The sequence below is a fragment of the Heloderma suspectum genome, chromosome 3 (genome assembly GCF_057233095.1).
Source record: "Heloderma suspectum isolate Gila_16-S chromosome 3, 16-S_ref, whole genome shotgun sequence".
NCBI lineage: Eukaryota > Metazoa > Chordata > Lepidosauria > Squamata > Helodermatidae > Heloderma > Heloderma suspectum.
This window is the reverse complement of record NC_139460.1, coordinates 305,295,142-305,322,530: the sequence shown is the minus strand read 5'-3', so window position 1 is coordinate 305,322,530 and position 27,389 is coordinate 305,295,142. Positions and strand designations below refer to the sequence as shown.

The following is a 27,389-nucleotide window of genomic DNA, read 5'->3' as shown; positions in this document are numbered from 1 at the left end:
GGGCTGGAGCATCCCCCCCCCCGCCCCTTTCGTATTGCTCTTTGAACACCTGAATAGGGCTTGACTGAAATTAGATTCTGATACTAAATAGTTAGGTTAGTATGAAACTGCAGCTCGTTGGAAAACTTCCATTTAAATCATGAAGAGTTGAGTGGATCGGTGGGTAGGGGGTTCTCTTTGCATTTTTACCCTGAGAGTTGTGGTAGGAGAAGGCTTCTTTAGTTATTTCAAAAGAGAAGGAGGCAATCTCACCATCTTCACTACCGCCCCATTTTGAAAGGGGAAATCATGTGGATGAGGCCTCCATGTACTTTGCTTGGAGTACTAATCTCACACATTACTCCGGAGTGTCACAGAAAGGGGGAGAGAACACACACCTACTTCTCCTCCCTAGGAAAAAGATGATCAGCTTGGTAGAATGTGTGAGAAGCAGCCCTCCGTTTATTTTTTTATTTTTTTAATCTTTCTACCCTATAAGGATCCATTTTAAAATGTGTGAAAGATCTTGGTGTAATCCCAAATGGTTAGCTTTCCACAGCCTTGTGCCCTCCAGATCTGTTGGACTGCAACTCCCATCATTCTGAGCTAGCATAGGTGTCTGGGGATGTTGGGAGTTGTAATACAACGCATCAAGAGGGCACCAGGTTGAGGAAGTCTGGGTTAGAGTATTGGACTAGGGTTGGGGAAGCCCAAGTTAAAATCTTCACTCAACCAATGAAGTCTACTGGGTGACCTTGGGCCAGACACAATCTCTCATTCTAAATGACTTCACAGGGTTGTTGGGAGGATAAATGGTGTGTGTGTGTGTGTGTGTGTGTGTGTGTGTGTGATGTAAGCCACTCTGAGCTCCTTGGAGGATGGATGGGATATAAATATAATCAATCAGTCAGTCAATCAAAGGACATGAGGATGAGAATAAAATATTCAAATATGAACACACACACACACTCAGGCAGCACCATGAAAGCCAGTGCAGAGTAATGGTTAGAGTGTGGGACTCCGACTCAGGAGATCCAGGTTCTTGTCCACCTTTGGCCATGAAGCTCATTCGGTGACCTTGGGCCAGTCACTGACTCTCAGCCTACCCTACTTCACAGGGTTGTTGTGAGGATAAAACGGAGAGGAGGAGGACCATGTAACGCCCAACGATTTGGTATTCCATGGTGCAGGACAAAACGTGTATTCAGGCCTGGTGATGGCCACTAGAGCAGAAAACAGGCTTGTATATTCGTAGGATTTATTCCTTTAACTGTGGCAATTCCTTCCGCCCTGTTGCAAAATAGTATTATACTATAGTATGGTGCATATTTTAGACAGGAAGTTGGTTTCTGTTGGAAGACAGTCCTCTGGCAGTTTTAGGATTCCATCCAGCATTTTCAGGTTTGGCAAGTTGGAAAATACACTAGAGGAGAACAAGATTTAGGAGAAAATTAATAGTTTTTCACCATTATCCCATGCCACTTACCTTAACTTCACTGTTGTAAAATTTTGGCAGAGGAACAGAACGCGGCTGAAAGACTGAGCTGAAATGTTCCCCACATTTTGCAGTCCCATTTCTGGAAGGGAAAGGGACTTTGGGTGAATCTTTTATGGGGTGGGGGAATTGGGGGTAGGAACAAATCCCTTCACCCTCTGCCAGAACTCCTCCTGGCAGCCACCAGCCAGTGAGAACCAGTTTTTCTCTGTAAAGCCCTTGGGTCGGTGATCCTATGTGATGTTGTAGAGTGGCATTGCTTGTGCGTGGTGGGAATGGCAGTTGCACTGCTCTCAAATGCTTTGGGGAGACAAAAATGGCTTTCTCAAGAGCTGTGGCATGGCCTTCTGGGAAATGCCAGAGAGCCAGTTTGGGACCTGTGGATTGTTAGATTTGGCCCTCCGGCCCTTGGTCCAGCACCCCTGCTCTATATGGTCCTGCCTTGTTGAGACTTTGGCACTGGATGCCTGTTATATATGGTTCAATAAGTGATTTTTGTTACCACCACTGTTTAACAAATATGCTGTCCTAGGAATATATTACTGTCTATTCACACTTCAGTGATAGGCAAGAACTTACAGCTGCCTGTAGTCTTCATGAAACTCACAGGGGTTCCTTTTGAGTATAAGAGACTCTAATGGAGTGTGTCTCAGAGCAGATAAACCATCTAGGGTTTCAATATTGTTCTCATCTAAGGACAGGTGTTGAATCTCAGGTATTTTTGGCAGCTGTTTGAAGGACGTAAAATTATTTTTGCAGAGTTTCAATTCTTTGCATCTGTAAAATGTATAAACATGTGTGCTGTCAATTATTACTACAAGCTATAAATTTATGCTTGCAACAATTACGTTTTTTTAAGTTCCCAAAAACAGACTATGGTGATTTTACTATGGTAAATTGGACATTCACTGTGATTAATGCTTGCAATTGCGATTGTGAATGCATGGAATGTACACAGGACTGCCATTAACTTAGTTAATGCTCGAAAAATCCCCAATAATTAAAAATAATTACCTTGGCAAGCATATGGCACTTAGATCTGTCAATGAGTTGTCTACCAACCAAAGCCTCTCCACTCGAATTAATCGACGGAGAATTCGTTTACAGTTTTCTATCTGGTAAAGGTCTCCCAAATCTTGATATGAAAGATTTAAACTCTGGTAGAGAGGGGAAATACAGAAATAGATTGCTTTTGTTTAATTTATTTGAACAGTCAATTGAGATCTTTTACACACCAGGTGTTTTTCACAGCCAGTGTCGGTTCCAGAGTTTTGAGGGCTCTTGGGCAAGACACCCTCAATGGGGCCCCTCCCTCAGTGAGTCCACCTTCCCACCGCCACGGTCACCAGCTGCTATTGCACCACCTCCTCTTTCTCATCATTGCTACCGCTTGCTTGCTTGCTTGCTTGACAGGCAGAGAGCCAGTGAGCAAGTAGATAGTGGCATCTGCTGCTCTTCCTTCTTCCCACCACCATTATCTGGGCAAGAGCGAAAGGCAGGGGGATGGGCACATTGCAGTAGCGAAGAGGAGTCTGGGGTGCTCTTGTCAGTAGGCCCCCTGCTGGAGTGTGGGCCCTTGGCAGGTGCCCAACCAGGCCTACCCTTGACACCAGGCTTGTCCACAGCACAAATTATGTCCAAACCTAACAAAGCAAGTGGCAGATTTGGAGTGGTGGGGGTAGATTTTCATTGGGGAAATGGTACAGAGCAAAGGGTTAAAAATGTAATAGTTTCAAACAGGATTCCCCAGAGAAATGCGGAAATAGACAAAAGAGTTGAAAATAGAGCAGAGATGCAGCTATGTAGAAGAACATAAGAAGAGCCCTGCTGGATCAGACCAAGGGTCCAACTCGTCCAGCATTCTGTTCACACAGTGGCCAACCAGCTGTCGACCAGAAACCCACAAGCAGGGCATGAGCACCCTCATGCACCCTCCCACCCATGTTCCCCAGCAACTGATGCACATAGGCTCACTGTCTCTGGTACTGGCAGTGATGTATCTCCGTCATCTAAGCGTGTTTGGCCTTGGGACACAGAATGCACCTTGCTGCTAAGCAAGATGACCAAGCTGCTGGGAGGTGAGATGGCTCGCTCTGAAATAGTTCTGGTTTTGTGTATGGGCTCCCTGCTATACCTAACCAAAAATAATTTTGGGTGTCAGATTTTGACCGAAACAAGCTGAACTTTGCTGCAACCTTTGGCAGAGGTTCAGATTGTTAGCCAGGGCTGGCATCAAAGGTAGGCATAGTGGGCATGTGCCATGGACCCACACCCCAGCAGCGGCCCGGTGGCAACAGCCCCTAGGAGTTCCTGCTCCTCTTCAACATTGCAACCTGCTTGTTCACCCGCTTCTCCCTCTGGCCCAGGCAATTGTGTTGCTGAGAAGAAGGAGTGGATGTCACTGCCTGCTTCCTCCCTGTTTCTCTGCCTGTCAAGAAACAAGTAGTCGCAATGATGAGAAGGGGGGGGGCATTAGCAGCTGGTGACAATGGCAGTGAGAAGGTAGACTCACTGAGGGAGGGGGTCCATTGAGGGTGTCTTGCCCAAGGACCCTCAAAAACTTAGAGATGGCACTGCTATTAGCCATGTTAGAGATCCCTGGTTTTTTGCATTGGGGGGGGGAGACTATTTAAATAACAAATTACTGAAGTGATTGCTGGCAAGATACTCTCGCTGGTACAGTTAGCAATGGACCTTGGGGCCAAAGGCCCCACCACCACCACCCAGAGGGTGACAGGTGAGGTGGGCATCAGTGTGGCAGAAGCAAACGCTATTTTATTCTTGTAGTCATGATGGTGCTTAGTCACTTAGGTGAGCTGAAAATGCGGAACTGCACATGCTCAGAATATTTTTTTTAAAAAATCAGGTTTGGCAAAAAGCTTTGCTGTTATTGCTCTAATACAGGAATGGGCAACTTTGGAGGGTCCAGGGACCAGTTTTAGGAGCGCGCGTGCACACGCACACCACTGAACTGATTTTTGCCTTGTTTCAAAGGCAAATCACACTCTTGGAAGACCTGAAGGAGCGTAATTTGCCATTAAAAAAAAGGCATGCCTTCACCTCACATCTCTTTTGGGCTTTACCACACCAGGCCTTTTATCCTGCAATTTACCAGGGCTTCTGCTTCTGGATTCTTTGCTGGATTAAGATCAGCACCTTACATGGGCTGCATGGATTGACACGTGCTGTTCGCCTTTCTCAGCGAGTTCTATATGTTTCATTTTACAACCACTAGAGGCACTGCTGTTATAGTGCCACTATGAAAGTACAGACCACGTAAAGTGCTTCCTAGAGAAAAATGGGACTTTCCCCACACTTTACAATGGCAGGATAAAGATCATAAACCATGGGAGGGGCCCTGGAGGTTGATGACATTATGTGAAGGACCTGCAAACTTCCCTGAGTAGCCAATCTTGATTGCATGATATAAGCCCCATGTGGAGAAGCCCAAGGCCTAATCCATCTTTCTGCTGCCACGTCATCAACATTCAGTGGAATGGTAGCACTTTGGGGACACTTTGGGAGCAGCGGGGCTGCAAAACAGGCCATGGGGCTGTATGCCCGCCCCTGTCCTAATATATCAGGATTGCATAAGCAGTTGTAAAGCATGGAATGGTGGTTGGGGGATGAAGAAAAATGTTAGTTGTTGTGTGCTTCACATCTGAGGAATGATACATGGCTGGCTAAGGCGGCCTCCCATAAGACCATTAAATCATGTAGCTGCACCACTGGATACTCTAATGACAGAGCTGTTTTTTCTTCCAGTTTCTCTGGATTATTTGGAACAGGGTACTGTCTACTGGGATTTGAAGAAATACAGAGGGCTTCTCTGTTCTTCAGCATCCATCTGTTCACCATCTAACTGTTACTGGTGAGGAACATGACACCATCAGGGAAGTGAAGGACAAGATCTGTAAAAGCATCTGGAGCTGGGGAAAATGAATCTAATAAGAGACTTGGAGGCGCTGATGATCTCATCTCACACACCAAATTGCATAAATTTGTGAGTGTTAAGTCATGAGGAGGCGTTGGTTGTAATAAAAATAGTTTCTAGCTGATATCAGTAAGTGTGTTGAGGTCTTCCTTTGAAGATGTGTCTCCTTGCTGTGAGAGATGCGGACAGTATGACTGGGTGATGCAGACAGTGTGACTAGGTCAGCTGGCTGTGGATGATGGGAGCTGTAGTCTGTGTTGATGTGTTGATCTGGGGGAGAATTAGATTGGGGAAGACTGCTGTATTTTATAGCAGCTGGGGAGAAGGGGATTCCAATTCTGACAGGAGCAATGATGCTGAGGGAAAGTTGTTTAAACCTTCCTTCCCTCCACCATTTTCTGGATCACGATCACCTTCCCTGAAGGATCGTCTCCTCCCACGTACACCTGCCCTGACCCTGAGATCATCCTCAGTGATCCTTCTCCAGGAGCCCCCACCAAAGGAAGTGAGGCGGGTTAGGTAGCTACCAAGAAGAGGGTCTTTTCTGCTGTGGCACCCCAGTTGTAATGCAGGTACCTGTATCATTTGTATATTTCTCCCCCTCACTATAGAGTTAATAACAGGGGTTTCAGGGACATGAGTTACATCAGAAAATGGCATGGGAGAAAAGTTAAACTAAAATGATCAAGGGGCTGGAGCATCTCCCCTATGGGGGAAGGTTACAACAGTTTGGATTGTTTAGCTTGGAAAAAAGGAGGGTGAGGAGAGACATGATAGAGGTGTGCAAAATTATGCATGGTGTGGAGAAAGTGGATAAGGAGACATTTTTCTCCCTCTCACATAATACTACAACCCAGTGGGGTCATCCCATGAAGCTGATTGGTGGGAGATTCAGGACAGATTAAAGGAAGTACTTCTCCACACAGCACATAGTTAAACTATGGAATTCGCTACCTCAAGATGTAGTGATGGCCACCAACTTGGATGGCTTTAAAAGGGGGTTAGACAAATTCCTGGAGGAGAAGACTATCAATGGCTACTAGTCCTTATGGCCATGTGCTACCTCTGGTACCAGAGGTGGTATGCCTATGTACACCAGTTGCTGGGGAACATGGGGGGAAGGGTGCAGTTGCACTTGTGCCCTGCTTGTGGGTTTCCTATGGGAAGCTGGCTGGCCACTGTATGAACAGAAGACTAGATGGACCCCTGTCTGATCCAGCAGGGCTCTTCTTGTGTTCTTATGTTAAACACCTTTTCCCCCCAGTGCTGCTGCTCCATTCAAAACCAGAGTTCCCCACACCTGCTTTAGGGCTTTTCTACACGAGGCATTTATCCTGCACTTGTCATTCCCTGCTCACTGTAGTTTACGGGTTCTTTAGTCAACATTGTGACCCTCCACTTTGCTTCTGTGTCTAACCAGCACTTTTGGAGAGTTTTTTTAGAGCAGGGAAAATGGGTATTATTTCTGATGGCAGAAAGAAAGCACAGTTTCTGCTTGTGTATTTGTGCTATTCCACTCCACCACACTGCCACCTACAAGTTATGTAGCAGAAAAGCAGGAAAGGAAACGCTCCTCATGTAGTGCTTAGATCTCAGTTCTGCGATTAAACTGAAAGTAGATACAGCCAATTAACAGCCTTGTTAAAGTAAAACATAAAGTGGGGAAACCTGATCAGGGATCCAGTAGTGCAGTTAGCTAATTTTAGACCCTGGACTTAATCATCTACTGGGGGAGGGGGCTCCCTTTAGGTCAGCCTTCTTCAACCTGGTACCCTCCAGAAGTTCTGGACTGCATGTCCCATCAGCCCCAGCCAGCATGGTCAATGGTCAGGGTTGATGGGAGTTTCACTCCAAAACTTATGGAGGATGACAGGTTGGGGGAAGCTGCTTTAGAGGGCAATGTGTATGGCTTCACAACATGGTAAGCAAGCCCTGCTGCGTGGAGGGACCCTCCTGCCCAGTCAGCTGGGTGGGGGCCTTGACTGCTGCCCTGCCTTGATGGGTCCTGCCCTAACTGCATCACTGCAGGGATCTCCCACCAGTGGAGGCTGGTGGCTCCGATGTCAGTGGGGCAGTGAATCTGCTCCAGGTTTTAGTCAGAACCAGTCAGAACTCTAAAGGAGCTATCCAAGGTGCTAAGCTATCCTTTAGAGTTCTGACTAAAACCCGGAGTGGATTTACCAGCCCACTGACATTGGAGCCACCAGCCTCCACTGTCTCCCACACCATTTCATTTCATTTATTACGTTTCTATACCACTCAATAGCTGAAGTCTGGATAATAAATATTAAAACCTTAAAAAAACCTTATAAAAACCATGTACATACAAACATAAACAGACAGCACACAAACAGACACGTATATCTAAAACAATCTTTAAACATTCAACAATAAGAAAAACCCAGGGCCTGATTAAAACCTTATCATATGCTCCAAATGCCCGAGGGAAGAGGAAGGTCTTAACTTGGTGCCGAAAAGATAATGATGTTGGTGCTAGGCAGGCCTTGTCAGGGAGATCATTCCAATATTGGAAGGCCCTCTCCCTTGTTGTTGCCTTCCGAGCTTCCCTCGGAGGAGGTACCTAGAGGAGGGCCTTAAATGATGAACGTTGTGTATACGGGTAGGTTCGTGTTGGGAGAGGTACTGTGGTCCCGAGCCATGTAATCATGTGATTAGGCCCTAGTTCATGAGTCTAGCTGAACCTAGCAGGGTGTAACCACCACTTAAGAGGAAGTGGTGATATGGGTGCCAGAGGTAGGAAACAAAAGAGCATAGGAGATTAGTTTAATACTATGGCTGTCATTTGATTAAAGAAATCTTAGCCAATTAATTGTATACATTTCTGCCAATCAGCTAACTATATTTGCATAAATTTGTACAGGAGTAAAACTCCAAGAGCTCTGAAGCAAAAATCCCCCACCTTTTTGTTTTTGCAAAATGCATCTTGGAGGAGACATTATTTATTTATTGCATTTCTATCCCACCTTTTTTCCTCAAAGGAACCCAAGGTGGCATACATAATCCTCCACCTCCTCTGTTTTATCCTCACAACAACAACCCTGTGAGGTGGGTTGGGCTGAGAGTCTGTGACTGGCCCAAAGTCACCCAGTGAGCTTTCGTGGCTGAGTAGGGACTAGAACCCAGATGTCCTGACTCCCAGGCCAACACCCCAGCCACTATACCACACTGGCTTGATTGGAATTAACTTCCACCCAACTTGCTCAGTATCACAACCTCATAGTATAATATATGTTGCATATCAATCCTTAAACACGCCTGTAGCCCACATTTTGCCCTATTGCAGGGGTTAGGTACCCCATGTAGCCCCAGCCAGCATGGCCAATGGTCTGAGCTTCATTCTTTCATAGTCTCAGTACAAAACACGTTCTTACCGCACAATTTTCCCAGTCCTCTTGTAACCTTTGCTCCCATTTCTCTTTCTCTGACATTTGTTTTCTTGCATACAGAGTATGATGTTCTCCTCTGAAAAAACGCACTTCTTCAGAAGGTCCTGTTCAGATATATCCATTCCAATATTACACTGCTGCTTTTATAATTTGTACCTTAATACAATATTTCAAAGCTCAGGAATGTTTAAGAGATGATAGATATAGACAGGCACAAAGGATTTAAAAGGAGTTTAATGTGCATTTATTTATTTGATTTGTTCCCTGCCTTTCTACCAAGAAAAATGGCACTCAAGGTGGTTTACAATCATAAATAAAACTTGATTAAAAGCATAATAAAACAAATGCATTAAAACACAATTAAAAACACAACAATAACAGAATAAAAAGAGCATGCAACCCAACAGAGCATATTCAAAGGCCTGCTTTAATAAAAAGGTCTTTGCTTGCTGGCAGAAGGGCAGCAGAGAGAGAATGAACCTAGCCTTCCTCAGCAGGGAGTTCCACAACTGGGAAGGCCTTCTTTTGTGTCACCACCCAATGTGGTTCTGGAGGTGGGGGTCTTGAAAGAATGGCCTCTCCCAAAGATCTTAAGTCTTGGGCAGGCTTGTATGGGAGAAGGCAGTCTTTTAAGTAGCCTGGTCCCAAGTCACATAGGACTTCATAGGTCATAACCAGCACCTTCAGTTCTGACCAGAAACAGACCAGTAGCCAGCGAAGCTGTTGTTACAAGGGATTCCCACATGCTCCCTGTAATTGGCCCCAGTCAACAGTCTGTCTGCAGCATTCTGGACCAGCTGAAGTTTCTGAACAGTTTTCCAAGGCAGCCCCACATAGTGTGCGTTTGAGTAGTCCAAACAAGATGTAACTGTGGCATGAGTGACTGCGGCCAGAACAGACATCTCCAGGAATGCCTCTAGGACATCTCTTTTCTCCCATTATCAGCCTGTGGTCAAACAGGTTTTGCAGGTTTTGATATAATACAAAAACTTGTAAAAGCTGTCTTCCAGATGCAAAACCGAGATGACTGTACACCCTGCAAACCTTTAAAATGGCCATCAACGCTCTGACAGTGGAACCCTTTACATGTCTACTCAGAATTAAGCCCCACTGAGTTCAATGGAACTTACTCCTATGTAAAAGTGTAGATAATTGCAGTCGGGAAAAAAATATGATTGTGTAGAGAACAACGTATTTTCCTATTCATTAGCTTCTTGTGAATTATCTTGTACAATCTTTCTCACATTCATTATTTGTCTACAGTAGTGAATATAATAAATGGTGGGAAATTAAATCTCAAGGCATATGAATCTGGCAAACCTGATCTCTATCTACGTATCAAAGACACCACATTAAATAGGAATTTTGGAATTTTGTCTGCATTGTTATGATAATATATTTTCCATATTGGATTGCTTTCAAGATTGCTTTCGGGGAGAAAGGGATGATGACTGCCAAGAAAACAAATTGGTATTCTTTCAACTGATTCTCATTCCAAATCACTTCTTATCTCTGTTGCCAGGTTTTGGTTGTTTTGTTCCTTTTTTCTATCCTCTGATTTCTTCATACTTCATGATCAGGAGGACAGTAGTATATATATCAGCTGCAATCCCCTACACAGTTAAGTTGCTTATCTCCTGTTGAACATGATCATTAAGGCTGAAGCTACACATAGCAGTTTTACCATTATCATCCTGCAATGATAACTATTGGTGCACATGATACCAATGGGCACCAACAGTTATCACTAAAGTATGATAACGGTAAAACGGCCTATGTGTAGATTCAGCCCATGGCTGCCAAGTGATGAAATGATTAATCAGTTGCCTTTTAACCAACAAATCAATTAAGGGACGGATTAACTTTAAATTAAATTGTACATTAGCCAAACTTCAACGTAAGTGTCTTTAAGACACTGATGAAACAGTAAAATGATTGCTTTTTATAAAAGCTGGTTCCCACATTCTAGCTAGGCCAAGTTCTCCATTATAAGCTGGGCCAAATTTACAAGGAACCAAGCACAGCATTTGGGAGCCACTAGGGCTGGCCATAAAACCACAAAAGGGGGGCATTTGAGGGACTGGGGTGAATTTGGGGCATGGTGAGAAAGCTGGTGTAGTATTGTCATTCCCCCCATGCAAGCTCCCAAGAATGACATCACTCTTATGGAGGCTTCTGGGTGTGTGTGTGTGTCTCTCTCTCTCCCTCTCTCAGCGCTGATCCTGCCCCCAAGCTACATCATCACATAGGGTGCTTCCAGATGAGGCTTTTCTCCTGTATCACCCTGCCTCAAACACGGAATTTTACTTTATTCCATATAAGTAAGTGGTATGAATTTTAAAAGGCAACCCACCTTGACATATCCAAAGAGATACTCGCTTAGGTTAAGTCAATAGTTGCTGATGGGGGAAAGGCTTTCATCCAGGCGCCCTCGCCAAAGGAAACTAGGTGGGTGGCTACAAGAGAGAGGGCCTTTTCAGTGGTGGCACCCCACTTATAAACTCCCCAAAGTGGTTTGCCTGGCACCCATGTTGTTATTTTTTTGGCATAAGGTAAAGACCTTTCTTTTCTTTCAGGCATTTTAGAGACCTCATTTTAGGTTATTATGGCTGTCTTATTGATTCTTGTGCTGTTTATTGTTTTGCATTATTATTATTATTATTATTATTATTATTATTATTAAATTTATTAATCGCCCATCTGGCTGGTCACCCAGCCACTCTGGGCGATGTACAACATACAATAAAACAGTTTAAAACAATAAAATTCTACCATAAAAACATTTTCTAAAATACCCTAACCCACCCCAAATGCCTGCCTGAACAACCACATATTTAATGCACGACGGAAGCTCATTAAAGAGGGGGCATGACGGTGTTCCCTAGGGAGGGAGTTCCACAGAGTGGGGGCCACCACAGAAAAGGCCCTCTCCCTCGTCCCCACCAGTCTAGCTGTCCTGGCTGATGGGACAGAGAGAAGGCCATCCGAGGCTGATCTTGTTAAGCGGCCTGTCTGGTGCTGCTGGAGGCGCTCCTTAAGATAGGCTGGGCCAGAACCATATAGGGTTTTAAAGGTCAAAACCAACACCTTGAATTTGGCCCGGAAAACAACTGGTAACCAGTGCAACTCCTTCAGCACTGGAGTGATGTGATCTCGCCGGTGGCTGCCTTTAATCAGGCGAGCCACCGCGTTCTGTACCAGCTGCAGTTTCCGAACCGTCTTCAAGGGTAATCCCATGTAGAGCGCATTACAGTAGTCTAAACGAGAGGAGACCAGGGCATGTACTACCGATGGGAGCAGATGGTCGGAAAGGAAGGGGCGCAGCCGCCGTATCAGATGAAGTTGATACAGCGCTGTCCGGCTCACAGCTGACACCTGAGCCTCCATGGACAGCTGGGAGTCCAAAATGACCCCCAGGCTGCGGACCTGGTCTTTCAAGGGTAGCCGTACCCCATTCAACACCAGGTCAACATCCCCTAGCCTCCTCTTGTCTCCCACCAAAAGTACCTTGGTCTTGTCAGGGTTCAGCTTCAGCTTATTCCTCCCCATCCAGCCACTCACCATCTCCAGACATTTGGACAGGGATTCTACGGCCAACCTTGGTGAAGATTTAAACGAGAGGCAGAGCTGTGTGTCGTCTGCATATTGATGACACTGCACCCCAAACCTCCTGATGATAACCCCCAGCGGCTTCACATAGATGTTAAATAGCATCGGGGAGAGGATGGAACCCTGTGGCACCCCACAAGTGAGTGGCCACGGGTCTGAAACCTCCTCTCCCAGTGCTACCCTCTGGTACCTGCCGGAGAGGAAGGACTGGAACCACCGCAATACGGTGTCTCCAATGCCCAACCCCTCCAGGCGGTCCAGGAGGATACCGTGGTCAACGGTATCGAAAGCCGCTGAGAGGTCGAGGAGAACAAGGAAGGAGCATTCACCCCTATCCAGAGCCCTCCTCATATCATCTACCAAGGCAACCAATTTATTTATTTATTTATTTATTAAATTTATTAATCGCCCATCTGACTGGTCACCCAGCCACTCTGGGCGATGTACAACCCACCATAAACAATTTAAAACAATAAAATTTTACCATAAATTTTTTTTTTAAAAAAATACCCTAACCCACCCCAAATGCCTGCCTGAACAACCACGTTTTTAATGCACGACGGAAGCTCATTAAAGAGGGGGCATGACGGAGTTCCCTAGGGAGGGAGTTCCACAGAGTGGGGGCCACCACAGAGAAGGCCCTCTCCCTCGTCCCCACCAGTCTAGCTGTCCTGGCTGATGGGACAGAGAGAAGGCCATCCGAGGCTGATCTTGTTAAGCGGCCTGTCTGGTGTTGCTGGAGGCGCTCCTTAAGATAGGCTGGGCCGGAACCATATAGGGTTTTAAAGGTCAAAACCAACACCTTGAATTTGGCCCGGAAAACAACTGGTAACCAGTGCAACTCCTTCAGCACTGGAGTGATGTGATCTCGCCGGCGGCTGCCTTTAATCAGGCGAGCCGCCGCGTTCTGTACCAGCTGCAGTTTCCGAACCGTCTTCAAGGGTAACCCCACGTAGAGCGCATTACAGTAGTCTAAACGAAAGGAGACCAGGGCATGTACTACTGATGGGAGCAGATGGTCGGGAAGGTAGGGGCGCAGCCGCCGTATCAGATGGAGTTGATACAGCGCTGTCCGGCTCACAGCTGACACCTGAGCCTCCATGGACAGCTGGGAGTCCAAAATGACCCCCAGGCTGCGGACCTGGTCTTTCAAGGGTAGCTGTACCCCATTCAACACCAGGTCAACATCCCCCAGCTTCCTCTTGTCTCCCACCAAAAGTACCTCGGTCTTGTCAGGCCGTTTCTGTCCCATGCCCAAGCCTGAAGCCCGACTGAAATGGGTCTAGATAATCAGTTTCTTCCAAGTGTGCCTTCAACTGCACCGCCACCACCCGCTCAATCACCTTGCCCCAAAATGGCAGATTTGAGACTGGGCGAAAGTTGTTCAGAACTTGAGGATCCAAGGAGGGCTTCTTTAAGAGCGGTCTTATATTATATTTGATTCGTTTAAATATTTGTATTGTATTTTATATTTTTAACTATGTTTTAAAATGGCATTTTAGTTTTTTAACTGGCTGTAATCTGCCCAGAGAACATTAGTTATTGGGCAGATTAGAAATGTCCTAAATAAATAACTAAATAAAATAAAGAGTGCTTCTTGGTGACAGGGTTGCACTGATTGCAATACCAGCCTTCTAACTCTGACACTGGGAGGGATCAACAGGGGAGGGCAAGGTGTATTTCATTTTCTCCCTCCACTTCCCATACCTGGGTCCTTATGAGTCCTATTTATGTACAAAACCAACCCATCATAATGGCAGGCATGGTGCTAGGTATTTCATCACCAAAACTTACTATGTGTTGATATGTTACTGTAACACACCAAGAAGTGTGTTCATATATTACAGTAACACACCAGAACCAACCAAAGCTTCAGAATAGTGGTTTCAGTTGCCACTGACCATTCTTTTGGTTAGGCTAACAGCCCAGAATGGTTGGCTTGCCAATGTAATGGTTGAGACCAGGAGGTAGTTGGAAATCTCTTTGTGTATTTGAATTGAACATGCATCAAAGCTTGGGAAGGTGAGACCCTGCCCCACAAATAAGGGGACAACAGCAGAGAGAGAATATGTGCAACAACCCTGCTGAATAAAATGGATCTATACCAATTACATTTGCTCTCCAACAATTAATCAACTAATGCTTTAGTTGGTTCAGATATCAATTAGACCTATTAAACCCAGTCAGTTCAATGAAAAGGGCAGCTCTCTGGGCACATTTCTTCATGAATGCGGGGTTCTTCACTGAAGTCATAGATCATCCTGCATGCACATTTGTAGCACATGCTTACTGAAGCACACATGCGCTGTAAAGCAAGGCACCTGCACATAATCCAGTCAATCAAGAATGCTGCCGCTACAGCCCACTATTATCTGCTGCCACAGAGGCTACAAACCAGATTACTTTCTATACCTTCTCTCACTCGAGGGCAGCGGATTTGACTCCCTTGAACCTCGTGTTCTTCTAAGTCATGCCAGGTGAGATACTTGAATGAATCTGATGGAAGCTTGAAAGGAGAGAAGTGAAATAAGGGCAATTCCTCTTTCTGCCAGTTATTTGTTAATCAGCACAAAAATATCAAACAGTGTTTTAGTTGTAATCTTTAATTCTAGTTCGTTCCCCCCAAATGGGCATTTCCTATTTTTCAATGCATTTGGTTTACTGAAAATGGAAACAACTCCAAATATTGAATATGGACACAATTTAAATGGAAGCACATTTGCTGGAGCCTGGGATGAGACATTTCCTATTCATTCCTATCGCCCATGTGTGGCGTCATCCTCTTTTTGCCTCAGGGAGTGCTGTAAAGATTTCCTAGCAGTCACGTGGAGACAGATTGGTCACAAACAGTGTTAAGTATGAGATGTATATCGTTTTAGTAGTGAGCCCATTATGGAAGGGCACTTCATGCATTTTGGGCTCACCTACCACCTTATCATCCAGATCGAGTTCAGTGGAAGCCTGTTCCAGTTTTCAGCAGAAGCTAGACTAGCCAGGCATTATGTCAGTCACAAAGGCACATCTCCTCTCTGCAGAGCAGGACTCTGCACAGCACTGATTGGCTGGCCCTTTTGTCAGTCACAAAATCACGTCCTTTTTTCTTGGTGCAGTATTAAAAGTATTTTTTTAAGCTTTTAAAAACTTAAAAAAAAACAGGATATGAATAAAAAAGCAGATAATCTATAATAATAAAAGAGGATGTGTGTCTGCTGGTCTGTCCGTCAGCACCATAGCACCAAGACCGTGAAACCTAGATGCCTGAAATTTGGTATGTGTATTAAGGAGACTGTAGTGGTCTGTGCCTCAAGGCAATTTAAATAATGAATGAATTAATTTTAATTAATTTAAATGTGTCCATGTGGTTGAAGCCTGCAGTAACATTTTCAACCACTAGGGACAGACTTCCCTAATCAGTACATGGCTTTGCAGTCCATACAGTTTGAAGGCAGAGGAGATTAGCAGGCCAAAGGGCTGAGTTATGTGCTTGCCCCCTCCCTCCTGCTGTAGGGAAGCTACATGGCCAGCTAGGGAGGATATATGTAAGTGAAGATGGGGGAAGTAGAGAAGCTGACACCAGCTCCTGATTCTAGGTACAGCTGTGTGCAGCTTTGGTGTTAGCTTGTGGTCCTGACCTCTGTCTCCAGGTTGAAGACAGTACCCTTCCTGGCTACATCACCATCGCAAATGATTCTTCTAAGTGAGGACTTTGAGGCAAGCAAACACCCAGTGGGAAACACAAGCAAAGAGGTTGCTCTCTTTTGTCACCTGCCTCTCCTCTGAGCTGGGGCAAAGAAAAGAAAAGCAATCCCTCCCCCCTCCCCCCATGGGTCACCCTAACATCTCCCATCACAATAGCCACCCTCTCGTGTCTGAAGGCAAAAAGGAAGGGAGAACATTTTCACTGTCATGACACAGAAGGAGATGCTAGTAGTGAGGTTACCATCAATTTGTGCTTCTTTCCACAGAACCCAGAAGAACCAGAATGCTTACTGGAGAGGCAATGCCTGAATCGCAGCTGGGCTGACGTATCCCTCTGTTCTGTGATGATAACACTGGCAAAGGGATGTCCGTATCACTTCGATCAGAGCAGGGGGAGGAATGGGAGGTGCAGAACCTACGGCAGCTTGTGTCCAGCCCTGAGGAGCTAAGGGGAGATCATATTTTAAAGTAACCAAGAGGTTCGTGGTCTGGTGAAACATATTAGTGATCGCTTTAAGGTCTGGAAGGTCAGAGAGACATCTCGATGCTCTGGAGCTAGATTGACCAACAAACAAGAATTAAAAAGGCAGTGTTGAAACGATCTTGGAGAAGATACTATACAGTAAGTGCTGCAGTGCTGGATCAGTGCAAAAAGTCCATCTGGTCAAGCACCCTGCATCCAACAAGATACACCTGAGAAATGCACAAGAAGGATAGTATGGGGATTGGCTCCTTCTGGTGAGGGAATCCTCGCTGTAGCTGTAACTTTTAGAACTGCTTCCCAGAAAATGCACCTTGAAGTCTGTATTCACACCTCCCAAGGGTAAATTCAGTGATAATGGTTAAAGCAGGGGTGTGGGACTTTTCACCCCGAGGGCCAAATTGGATTTTGGAAAATGTCTTAGGGGACACATTCTAGTGGTGGGTGGGACCGAAGGCTAAAGGGGCAGGGCCAAAATACCAGCATATTTTAGCTTTAGGAGAGACAGTTCAACCACTTAGAATGGAGAAAAAAGCTGCAGAAATGCTGAGAAAACACAAAACAATAAGTGGATGGGAGAAAAAGGGTTGATCTAGTCCTGAGGTTCTGCCCCCCTGGGTTAAAGGCAGGTCTTAACATATTTGTTTAATTAACATTTTTGAACAGATAATACTGAGCTGGACACTTGGTTTCTTCAAGTTTACTTTGTCTTTTTATCTAAATTTCAAGGGCTGCCATTTATAAAAACCTAACAAACAAAGTTAGAGAAGGAGGAGTTGCTTATCAAGAGAATTGCTGCCACCATCATGCTGACAGTTTCCACACCTCTGCCACTGGCCTTCAGGAACATCTACACAGGAAATGGTGAGACTCTGAACATGAGACAGGGATTCTACATGGCAAGTGGTATTAGATGTTATGGCCAGTCCAGGGCACCGGAAGCTGTTTTCAGTGGCATCTCCATGGTGAGCATAACGTGTGCACTAGCCCTAACACAAAATGTTGCGACAATATGGAATACTGTGGAAAGAATGCTAGTGTCAGAATTGGATCGTCCTTTCCCTTTGCAATCAACACCACAACAGACAAAGCTTCAAGCTCATACAACTTAATTTTGCTAGAGCCTAGTCTCTGCAAATGCAGATTCAAGGAAAACTCTCAGGCTTCCCCCCTGAGGATCTAAACAACTAATCAACAATCTCTAAGCAGAGGAGACAAATCAGAGGGAGAGAAAGTTGCCAGCAGTTTGGGGTATGAACCTCCCAGCCAAGCTAGCTGCACAGAGATGCCCCTTCCTTATGGTGGCTCCCTCCTATGTTGGCTTCTAAGAGTGGCTATCTGGGCAGTGCATCTGAGCCCTGCCCCTAACTTTTCCCGCTTTGCTTTGTGCCCTAGCATCTCTCAAGTCATGCCCCTCTTCTTCCTCCTCTTCCTCCTCCTCTGAAACCTATGTTCTCATGGTGGAGGGAAGGGGCAGGGACTCAGTCTGGACCATCTGTTGGTCAAGGTCTTGGGAGAACTCTTTTCTAGCGTTTTGGCTCACTAGGGAAGGTCCCTCCCCCGGCCTCTGATTTAGCTGCTGCTCCAACTCTGATTCAGAATCGGAGCTGTCAGACATCTCAAGGCGTTGCGAGTCATCCCTGACAACTAGCAATCTCCCAAATTGTTGACTTGGCACTCATTTTTTAAATGCCACTTATGCAATCCAATGATCCCAGGCCCAATCTGCATGGAAATGGAATAAGCACTTTCTGGTTATATCTGGATTTTCATTAAATCACTTTGGTCCACCAGGGACGCATGAAGCAAAAAAAGAGGAGTATACATGACCTAGAAACTCACTTTCAGGGGTCACACAGCACTTGAATCCCCCATACTTTGGGGTTGGGTAGGCAGAGTAGAACTGAATGTCATCAATCCCATAGGTGCTGCTTGGGCTTGTTCCCAACCCTTGTCCATGCTCCCCTGCTCAGGGAAGTTTAATGGAAGCACTGAATTAAGCCCCGGTAGTTTACCCCATGCCTCTCGCCTCTCATTCACCACTGGGATATTGTGAACACTTGAAACAGCGCTACTGTGCTATTCTGAACAGGAAAACAGGCCACATACTGTGAATGGGTAAAGCAGCTACTGTGCTATTGTGAATGCCAATAGCCACAGGATACTGTGGCTGTCCCTCAAAATGGTTGGAGAGGGAGATCTGCCTGCAGAAAGGGAGCTCCATACCAGAGGCCCTTCAATGTTCAGCAGCCGAGACAAAAAGGGGACATTCTGGGGCCCATACCAGGGGTGGATCAAGGAAGGCCCCCTTGTTCTCTGGACACACCCCTGGAATGGATGACAATTATGCTGGCCCAGAACCAATGGATGGTGGTGAGTTACAAGACTGGCATCAAGTTATACTCTTCATTTAGTCCATAGGGCAGCAATGTCTTTAAAGTATAAATCCAGAAGATTTCTCTCCTTCTCAGTTGGTGAATTACCTTAGTCCCATGTCCTTGGATCCTTTCAATTGTCCAGAATGATGAAAATGATCTAAAGTTCTAGACAACTGAAAGGACATGGGACCAGGCTACATCACCAACTGAGAAGGAGAGAAATCTTCTGGATGTATACTTTAAAGACAATGCTGCCCTATGGACTAAATGAAGAATGTAAAGTCTATTCACAAATGAACCACAATGAAATTCTTGTTTATCATTAGGCTTGATAGAAAAATAGTCTTGCTTGCTATCAGGCAGCTTCCTATGTTCTGAATTTCCTTTGGGCTCAGTGAGAGCATGAACTGTGGGGAAGTTAACTCTATTTCCACTAGCTTTGGTGAGGTGCTGTTTTACCTCTATCCCAAATCTGTTGGTTTTGGATTCATTCTTTTGACTTCCTTGTATCAGAAAACTATCCTAAAATGTCTTCTCAACTAACAGAGCAATCCTATGGAGGTGGGGGTGGGAGAGAATCCATGGCAGAAGAGCCACCATTTTGGGCCCTTTTCCCTTCTTGCCTCTGCCCTGCCTCCAACTTTACTAGCGTTGAGTCCAACACAGTATTTTATATATGCATCACCTGAGCTTACATGGTTTATTATTTTGTTGGGCCAGAGAATTGAAATTGGTTTATTGCATAAATGGTGCAATTTTCAAGGTTGTGATTTCAAGCAAATGAACATCTCTAAAGGCGGAGAGAAGTCTACTGAGCAAATACCTTGATAGATATTCATGTTGATCTTTAGTAGCATAGCCAATTCAGCAAACCACATTCCTATTATTCTACAAGCCCCATGGTCTGTCACAAAACATGATTATAATAGCTGCACAAGGGAACAGAGGAAGATGTGCAAGTGTAACAATAAAATGCTCCAGTAAGAATGGTAATGGAATCTTCCTTCTAAGCAAGAGTATGAGGCCAATCTGAAGCACTAAGTGGCTTCAAATTGAAGTGGGGCTGCTTTCTGAGAATGCGACAGAAAATCTGAACTTGCTTTGGCAAAACTCACAGTCTGAAAATATCCAGGAGAAGGGTGGGATTTTCTTTACGAAAATATTTCATATAGGGTAAAATCCAACATAAGCCCTACTTAGAGTAGACCCATTGAAATGAATGGGATTTAAGTTAATCATGACTAACTTCAATTCCATTCATTTCAGTGGGTCTACTTTAAGTAGGATTTACCCATCCTCTTTAATTAAGAGAGTGCAGTGTTTTCCAAACTTCTTAACCTCAAGGAACCTTGATTTGTCTCACACATGCACTTAAGAACATAAGAACAGCCATGCTGGATCAGACCAAGGGTCCATCTGGTCCAGCCAGCATTCTGTTCACATAGTGGCCAACCAGCTGTTGACCAGGAAACCACAAGCAGGGCATGGGTGCAACAGCACCCTCCCACCCATGTTCCCCAGCAACTGGTGTACATAAGCTCACTGCCTCTGGTACTGGAGGTAGCACATAGCCATCAGGACTAGTAGCCATTCATAGCCTTTTCCTCCAGGAATTTGTCCAACCCCCTTGTCGGGGACAATTTCATAGGGATGTATGAATCACTTACCTGTTCCGGTCGGGGCATCCGCTGTGGGGGGGAGGCGCTCTGTCCCTCCCCCCAGGAATCCTCAATGGCCAGCTCCGCGGGGATTCCGCGGAGCCGCCGGCTGGCTCCGCCAGCAGCGAAACATCCGGCCGCTGGCTAGCAGGGATGTCAATGGCGGCTGCCGAAGCCACTGCCGTTTGCGTCCCTGTATTCAGCCATGATAGGCTATGTAAAGACTTACATAGCCTATCAGGTCTGGGTAAAAAAACCAAAACGCATATGCAAATGGCGGCGGCTACGGCCGCCGCCATTTGCATTCCTTATTTTTGGCCATCTTAGTCTACGTAAATATTTACATAGACTAAGACGGCGAACATAAGGGGGAACGCAAATAGCGTAGCGGGCGCTATTTGCGTTCCCCTTTATTTTCACCGTCTTAGTCTACGTAAATATTTACGTAGACTAAGATGGCCAAAAATAAGGAATGCAAATGGCGGCGGCTGTAGCCGCCGCCATTTGCATATGCGTTTTGTTTTTTTTACCCAGACCTGATAGGCTATGTAAGTCTTTACGTAGCCTATCACATCTATGTAAAAAACAAAAAACAAAAATAGAAGCGACCAGACTGCAAATGGTGGCAGTGGCAGCCAGTTGGAAGACCAGCCGCTGCCGCCGAAGCCGCCGCTGGAGCCGCTGCCATCCGGAACATCCGCCCCAGGTAAGTCTTGTCCCAGGGGGGATCCGCGGTGGGCGGTGGGGGGGTGGCAGGCCATTCAGCCACAGATTTCGGGGGGCCGAATGTACTGGCATTCGGCCTCACCGAAATCCGTGGCAGAATTCTCTGGCATCCCTACAATTTCACCAAATTTCTCGAAGGGGAGGAGAAATCTTTGAACAGTTTTTCAGAGATAGGATTCACAATTGGCAGGGGCTGTAGCACAGCTTCTTTCTTTTTTCTCATGGGTTTTTGGTTTTTTTCTGCTGCCACTTTAGGTATTGTTTCTACTTTTCTGCATCATTCTCAGGGCCTTTAATAATTTTTTTGGTGGTGTTTTGAGCCTACCTGTGATGTGGTGAAGGGTGCTGTGTGTGTGCGTTTTCTTTCTGTTACACATCTCCCAATTACTCTGCAGCCTCCCAGGCTGCCTGTGCTTCCTGATCTGAGAAAGCCCTATGGGAGGAATTATTTGATTATGTCTTCCCTTGGGCTTTAATTGAAGCGTGGGAAGCTGAGGAGGCTACAGGCTGCCACAGAGATGAACGTACAATGAAAGACAGGACAATCATGCACACTCGAACCCTGAACCCAATCTATGGGAATTTCTCCAAAATTTCTTCTCCTTTGAATTTCTTTTTGAAAGTAATTTCTTTTCTATCAAATTGAATGAGAATGGTCGGAAAAATGTGGGAGAAATTTTCGTCACAGCACTAATCTAAAAGGAGGATCTCAATATACTATGTTTATTGCAGACTGGCCCTTCTGTTAGGTGACTGAGTTCCTTCCTTAGATGATGTATCATGATGAGGGGCAATGGATCATTAAAGATGCTGTTTAGTTAAAATTCTAGATTAGAATGTCAGGGTTACCTGCTTGGAGTGGGGCTGCAAAAGGTCACTTTTCCCTTTGATCTGAGAAAGGGAGTAGGGAATGATGAGTGCACAATAAATGTCTCAGGTAGGAAAGCTCATTGACTCTGGATTGAATGCCCCGTTGTAGTAAGCCAGCCCTGCTGCATTTGGGGCTGTGAAGGTTTGAGGCCTATAGAGGAAAAGGGAAAAATGTCAGGCTTAGAGGCCTGGGTTTTGCTTTGTTTTTGTTGGGAGAAGGTATCCCTGAGAGGAGTAGTTTCATTTCCCTGGTTAAGTTGCAGTTTTCATTTCCCCAGTTAAGTTTCATTTCCTCAGGCTTGAAACAGTATTTTTGGTTTTGTGGGAGGAAGATATAAAAAGAGAGAGTCAGAAAGAGGAAGACCAGAGAGAGGAAGACCAGAACATAATGAGACAGCAGGAAGAAGCAGCCTGGAGAAGTTTAAGTGCAGCTAGGGTAGAGGAACTTGCGTTTTTGCAACCTTTATTTTCTCTTAATGGCTTTTGTATCACTCAGCTCTATTCTGTCAATACCTTTAGTTGTAATTTGCTTGCTTTAATTTACCAGTAAATTGTTGTGGTTAACACTCAGGTGTCTGAAGTGTCAATCACCCCACATCTACAGCCTAAACCCCACGTTATTGGGAAGGGGAAGTTTAAAAGAAGGAATGTGGGACTCTTAAGGAGGCAAGAGATCCTTAAGGGGTTGATCAGGAGGTCCAGGTCATAAGGGGAACCCTGACAGGGGCTCTCTTGCTCATTCTGTTGAACAGGGTCCTGGACTTCTGCTGCACAATCCTGGCCTGATGGCACCACTGGCTTTAGTTAGTTGTAACTATGCTCCTCATAATATTTTAAAATTGAATATGGATATGGTGATCAATTCAGCCTGTATTTTCTCTCTCTCTCTCTTTCCCTCCTTTTTATTATTACCTCTTGAGGGTGAGCTAAAACTAATTGCAGTGGTAGAAGCAGGATGCAATTTAAAACAATTACAGCTTACCACATTTTAAAATCCCCCCCCCCCAATTTTCTGCCTAGATTGGAGAGCCCTTTGACTTGGTTTGACTCTCCACATGGCCCCTCTGAGAGATGCACTTGAGATTATATCAACCTTGGGGCGGGCTGGGGCGGGGGGGGGGGGATGAGATTCATGCTGGCGATCTTGGCAGAGTTATTTCCCTCCTTTTTCCAGCAGTGAGAAATAGGTTGTTATAAATCTCAGATCTTACTTCTAGAGAGGAATTCGTTTCACTAATCCTCGAACAGGAGAACCCACTGGGCTCATCTTCCCAGGATCTTTTCTGTCCTCCTCCATCCCCAGTAATTTATACCAGGAGAGGGCTCTTTTCAGGTGTGTTTGCCAATATTTTAGGACCCCAGAGAGTAGGTCTCTGCTAGGGATGTTGCGGGCCCCCAACTGGGTTCGGGAATTCATCGGGCAACCCCTGTCCGCAACCCCCAAACTGCGCCCACCGAGACGCTGTCCTTGTTCACCCCCCACTTATGCTCCCCAGTACTCACCGTGATCCCGTTTGGTGAGCGCCGCCATTTTCGCACCTTTGATTTCTGAGCAAAACAGGAAGTTTAAAAAATTCGCATATTCAAATATGCGCAGTTTGGAGCTGGGAAAGCTAAATAAGCACAATATTATAGGTATAATCAGGAAGTTAAATCCCTCTAATATTGAGCTTATTTAGCTTTCCCAGCTCCAAACTGCGCATATTTGAATATGCACATTTTTTAAAACTTCCTGTTTTACACAGAAATCAAAGGTGCGAAAATGGCGGTGCTCACTGAACGGGATCATGGTGAGCCCGGGGAACTCACCAAACTCGTGGGTGGCCCGAGCACAGGTCTGGGGGGATGCGAGCAGGAGCGCTGCTTTGGCGAGTGCCCGGAGAAACCGAACTAGGGTGAGTTCTTACATCCCTACAGGGACCAACCACATGATAACTCCATAATTTTTGTTCTGGTCCACACAGGTCTTTTCATCACTCATGGACTATAGCATTTCAAGTGATTAATGTATGAATGATCCATCACCCAATATCATATCCCTTGAAGTAAACTCCAACGTGATACATTATAATGGACACAGTTCATCTGAGAGTCATCAAGTGATGACATGCATGTGTGAACCAAGGCTTCGAAGTACTGCAGTCTGACAACCCCTCACTGGGGATGTATTGTGGGCTTAAGCTCTGAGCATATTTCAAGTGTGTTGCTAACCGGTGACTAGAAGGCAGAAGAAGAACACAAAACAGCCCTGCTGGGTCAAACTCAATGTCCATCTATTCCAACAAAGGCCACATCTAGTCCAGCCAGATGCTTCATAAGAACATAAGAAGAACCATGCTGGATCAGACCAAGGGCCCATCTAGTCCACCATTCTGTTCACACAGTGGCCAACCAGCTGCTTGTGGGAAACCCCCGAATAGGACATGAGTGCAACAGCACTCTCCCACTTTTGTTCCGCAGCAACTGACGTACATAGGCATGCTGCCTCTGATATTGGAAGTAGCATAGAGCCATCAGGACTAGGGATGTACGAAAGTCACCTTTTCGCAGCTTGGATTCGTGGGGGGGGGGAGGCGCTCCGTCCCTCCCCCCGGAATCCTCCCTGGGCCGCCTCTGCTCCGCAGCGGCTCTGCCATCCCTAATCAGGACTAGTAGCCATCAATAGCCTTCTCCTCCATGAATTTGTCCAATCCCCCTTTAAAGCCATCCAAATTAGTGGCCATCACCATGTCTTGTGAAAACGAATACCATAGTTTAACTATGAAGAAGTCCTTTCTTTTAACTGTCCTGAATCTCCCATCAATCAGCTTCATGAGATGACCCCAGGATCTAGTATTATGCAAGAGGGAGAAAAATGTCTCTCTATCCACTTTCTCCACACCATGCATAATTTTGTCCACCTCTATCATGTCTCCCCATCACTCACCTTTTCTCCAAGCTAAACAATCCCAACTCTTGTAATTTTCCCTCATAGGGGAATTGCTTCAGCCCCTTGATCATTTTAGTTGCCACTTTCTGCACTTTTTCCCAACTCTACGATAACTTTTTTTTAGGTGTGGCGATACCTGCACACAGTATTCTAAGTGTGGTAGCACCATAGATTTGTATAAGGGCAGTATGATATTGGCAGTTTTATTCTAAATTCCTTTGCTAATTATGCCTAACATGGAATTGGCCTTTTTGACAGCAGCCACACGCACTGAGTTGAGATTTTCATCGAGCTGTCCACCCCACTAGGCTGGTGGGGTAGAATTGCCAGCTTTTGAAATACAAAATTCTGTGGAGGCAGAACCCAGAGCAGAGAAGAAGATGAGGCCCAGAAGTTTTTTTGTGGGCCCAGGGACAGAGCTCATTGGTTTTAAGCAGGCTTGGGAGTTAGACGTAGGGGGCTATTAAGCCTAATGTTTCGTAGCATGCCCCAGAATGAAACCCAGTGCTCAGCTGGGTGTACAGCTTTTAAAACCCCCAAAGGCAAACAGGTGAAGAAAAACAACTGGCTTTCCTCTTTTATTTTCTAACAACTAGCCTAAAAGCAAAACAACCAACCAGTTTCCCTGTCTCTGATTGGATAGCAGCCTTGGAAAGGGGCAAGGAAAAATGTGGCTGTGTGCCTTCCTTACGAAGGCCTGCCTTAGACTGAAGCCCTTGGAACACTCTACAATTCAACATATCTACTGTTGTTCTCATTATTTTGCTCTTTCACCATTGTTTTGGCAATCTTGAATCCCTCTCTGCTACTAACATAAGAACCTAGCTGCCATAGAAGATTTGCTTCTCCAATTTGCCACATTTGAGGCATTACTCCCAACAATAATATCTTTTTGAGCTTCATTAGAACCTTTGACTATTAAAGCAGAACCATTGGGAAGCCATTTTACTAATGTACATTCCCCTTCCAATGTGTGGCCACACAGTGAATGATTATTCCAGTGTTGTGGCATTCATTCCTGCGCTACATCGAAAATGCCTCTGACTTGCAATTCAGACCCAATTATCATCATTAGCCATATCACATACAATTAGCCATTGCCATCAGATGTATAACTTGAATACTAGGCAAGTCGTCAGTAATGTTAACGACTGCACATTTAATATCGCGTTTGAGCTGCTGCGTGTACCTGCTTTTCATAAATAATCCATTTCTTTGAAGATGCTATTTGTCTTCAGTAATGAATAAATGACACATTTCTCCTTTGCTTCCACAGCACGGGAGCTGGCATCAACCACTCAGTTGCTACTAACTGTGTTTCTAAAGATACTCAATCCTGTAACCCTATCTTGGTTTTTCAAACTGTGTCAAGTCAGTAGTGGAAAGACTAAAGTTACCTTACCATTTTCGGTCTCCTACCTTTCAGACATGGCGTGCTGCTAGTGCTGCTGCTGCATAAAGTTTTCAAGGTTCCCATGAAGCTATTTGCCTTCTGCAAAAGTATTTCTTTCCATATTTCCTCCTTTTGGGTTTGCAACTCAGCATCCTTTTGAAAACGCAGAACCCCTTCAGGGTATTGGCTGGAACTCTATGGATTCAAAGTCACCAGGGAGACAGCCTGTTCAATACGCAACGCCTGTTCACTTTCGGAGGTACTGTTACCAATCTCTTAATTGCATCAAAGGATTTCCTGTATTGCTTCAGCCAATGACAAAGGACTCCCCCCCCCCCGAGTTTTCTGGAGGCTGTCAATACACTTAACAAGATAACTGATTATTAATTATCTGGATAAATCTGCCGTGTTCTCAATTATTTCCAGCTACTAGCAATTTTACATTTCCCTCAAAGCTTGAATAATAATGACTGGTATAGTAGCAACTATGCATAGCAATTAGCTTTGTCAGAAGAATGCTTTGAGGTAGCCATGCTGGGTGGGAATTATGGGAATTGCAGTCCAACATATCTGGCGAACACCAGGTTGGGGAAGATTGGATTAGAGTATGGTGGGCCAAGGCTGAAATCCCCACATGCCGAAGTGTCTTGAGGGTAAACAACAGAACATGTTTATGGGACAGAAATTGGACCACCAAGATGCCAATCCCCTAATTTAGTACTAAGGGCTGCTTCTTATGTTTCACAGTGTGCATGCATGTGTGTTTTATCCCCCACGTATTAGGGACGATTCAGGTACTGACTGCCAGCTGGGCCTAGTGGATAGGAATAA

The 27,389-nt window shown here is 45.3% G+C and overlaps 1 protein-coding gene across 1 annotated transcript; it reads right to left on the bottom strand.

The window, feature by feature from the left end:
- Positions 1-1,224: 1,224 nt before the first annotated feature.
- LOC146351520 (uncharacterized) lies at positions 1,225-26,828 on the bottom strand. Its single transcript, XM_084847458.1, has 6 exons — positions 26,568-26,828; positions 16,415-16,568; positions 14,837-14,930; positions 8,801-8,919; positions 2,489-2,631; positions 1,225-1,402 (listed from the first exon to the last, which is right to left on the bottom strand). Exons 4-6 carry the CDS (start codon positions 8,855-8,857, stop codon positions 1,291-1,293), a joined length of 312 nt encoding a protein of 103 aa, XP_084703584.1. The 5' UTR covers positions 8,858-8,919; positions 14,837-14,930; positions 16,415-16,568; positions 26,568-26,828; the 3' UTR covers positions 1,225-1,290.
- Between the last annotated feature and the right edge of the window lie 561 nt (positions 26,829-27,389).

What these genes read in the sequence shown, in the direction of transcription:
- LOC146351520 (XM_084847458.1), bottom strand. Translation starts at nt 8,857, where the DNA reads ATGTCAGAGAAAGAGAAATGGGAGCAAAGGTTACAAGAGGACTGGGAA. An exon ending in AGGACTGGGAAAATTGTGCG is followed by an intron (nt 2,632 to 8,800) that starts GTAAGAACGTGT and finishes CCTCTCTACCAG; the next exon opens with AGTTTAAATCTTTCATATCA. An exon ending in AGTGCCATATGCTTGCCAAG is followed by an intron (nt 1,403 to 2,488) that starts GTAATTATTTTT and finishes GTTCTCCTCTAG; the next exon opens with TGTATTTTCCAACTTGCCAA.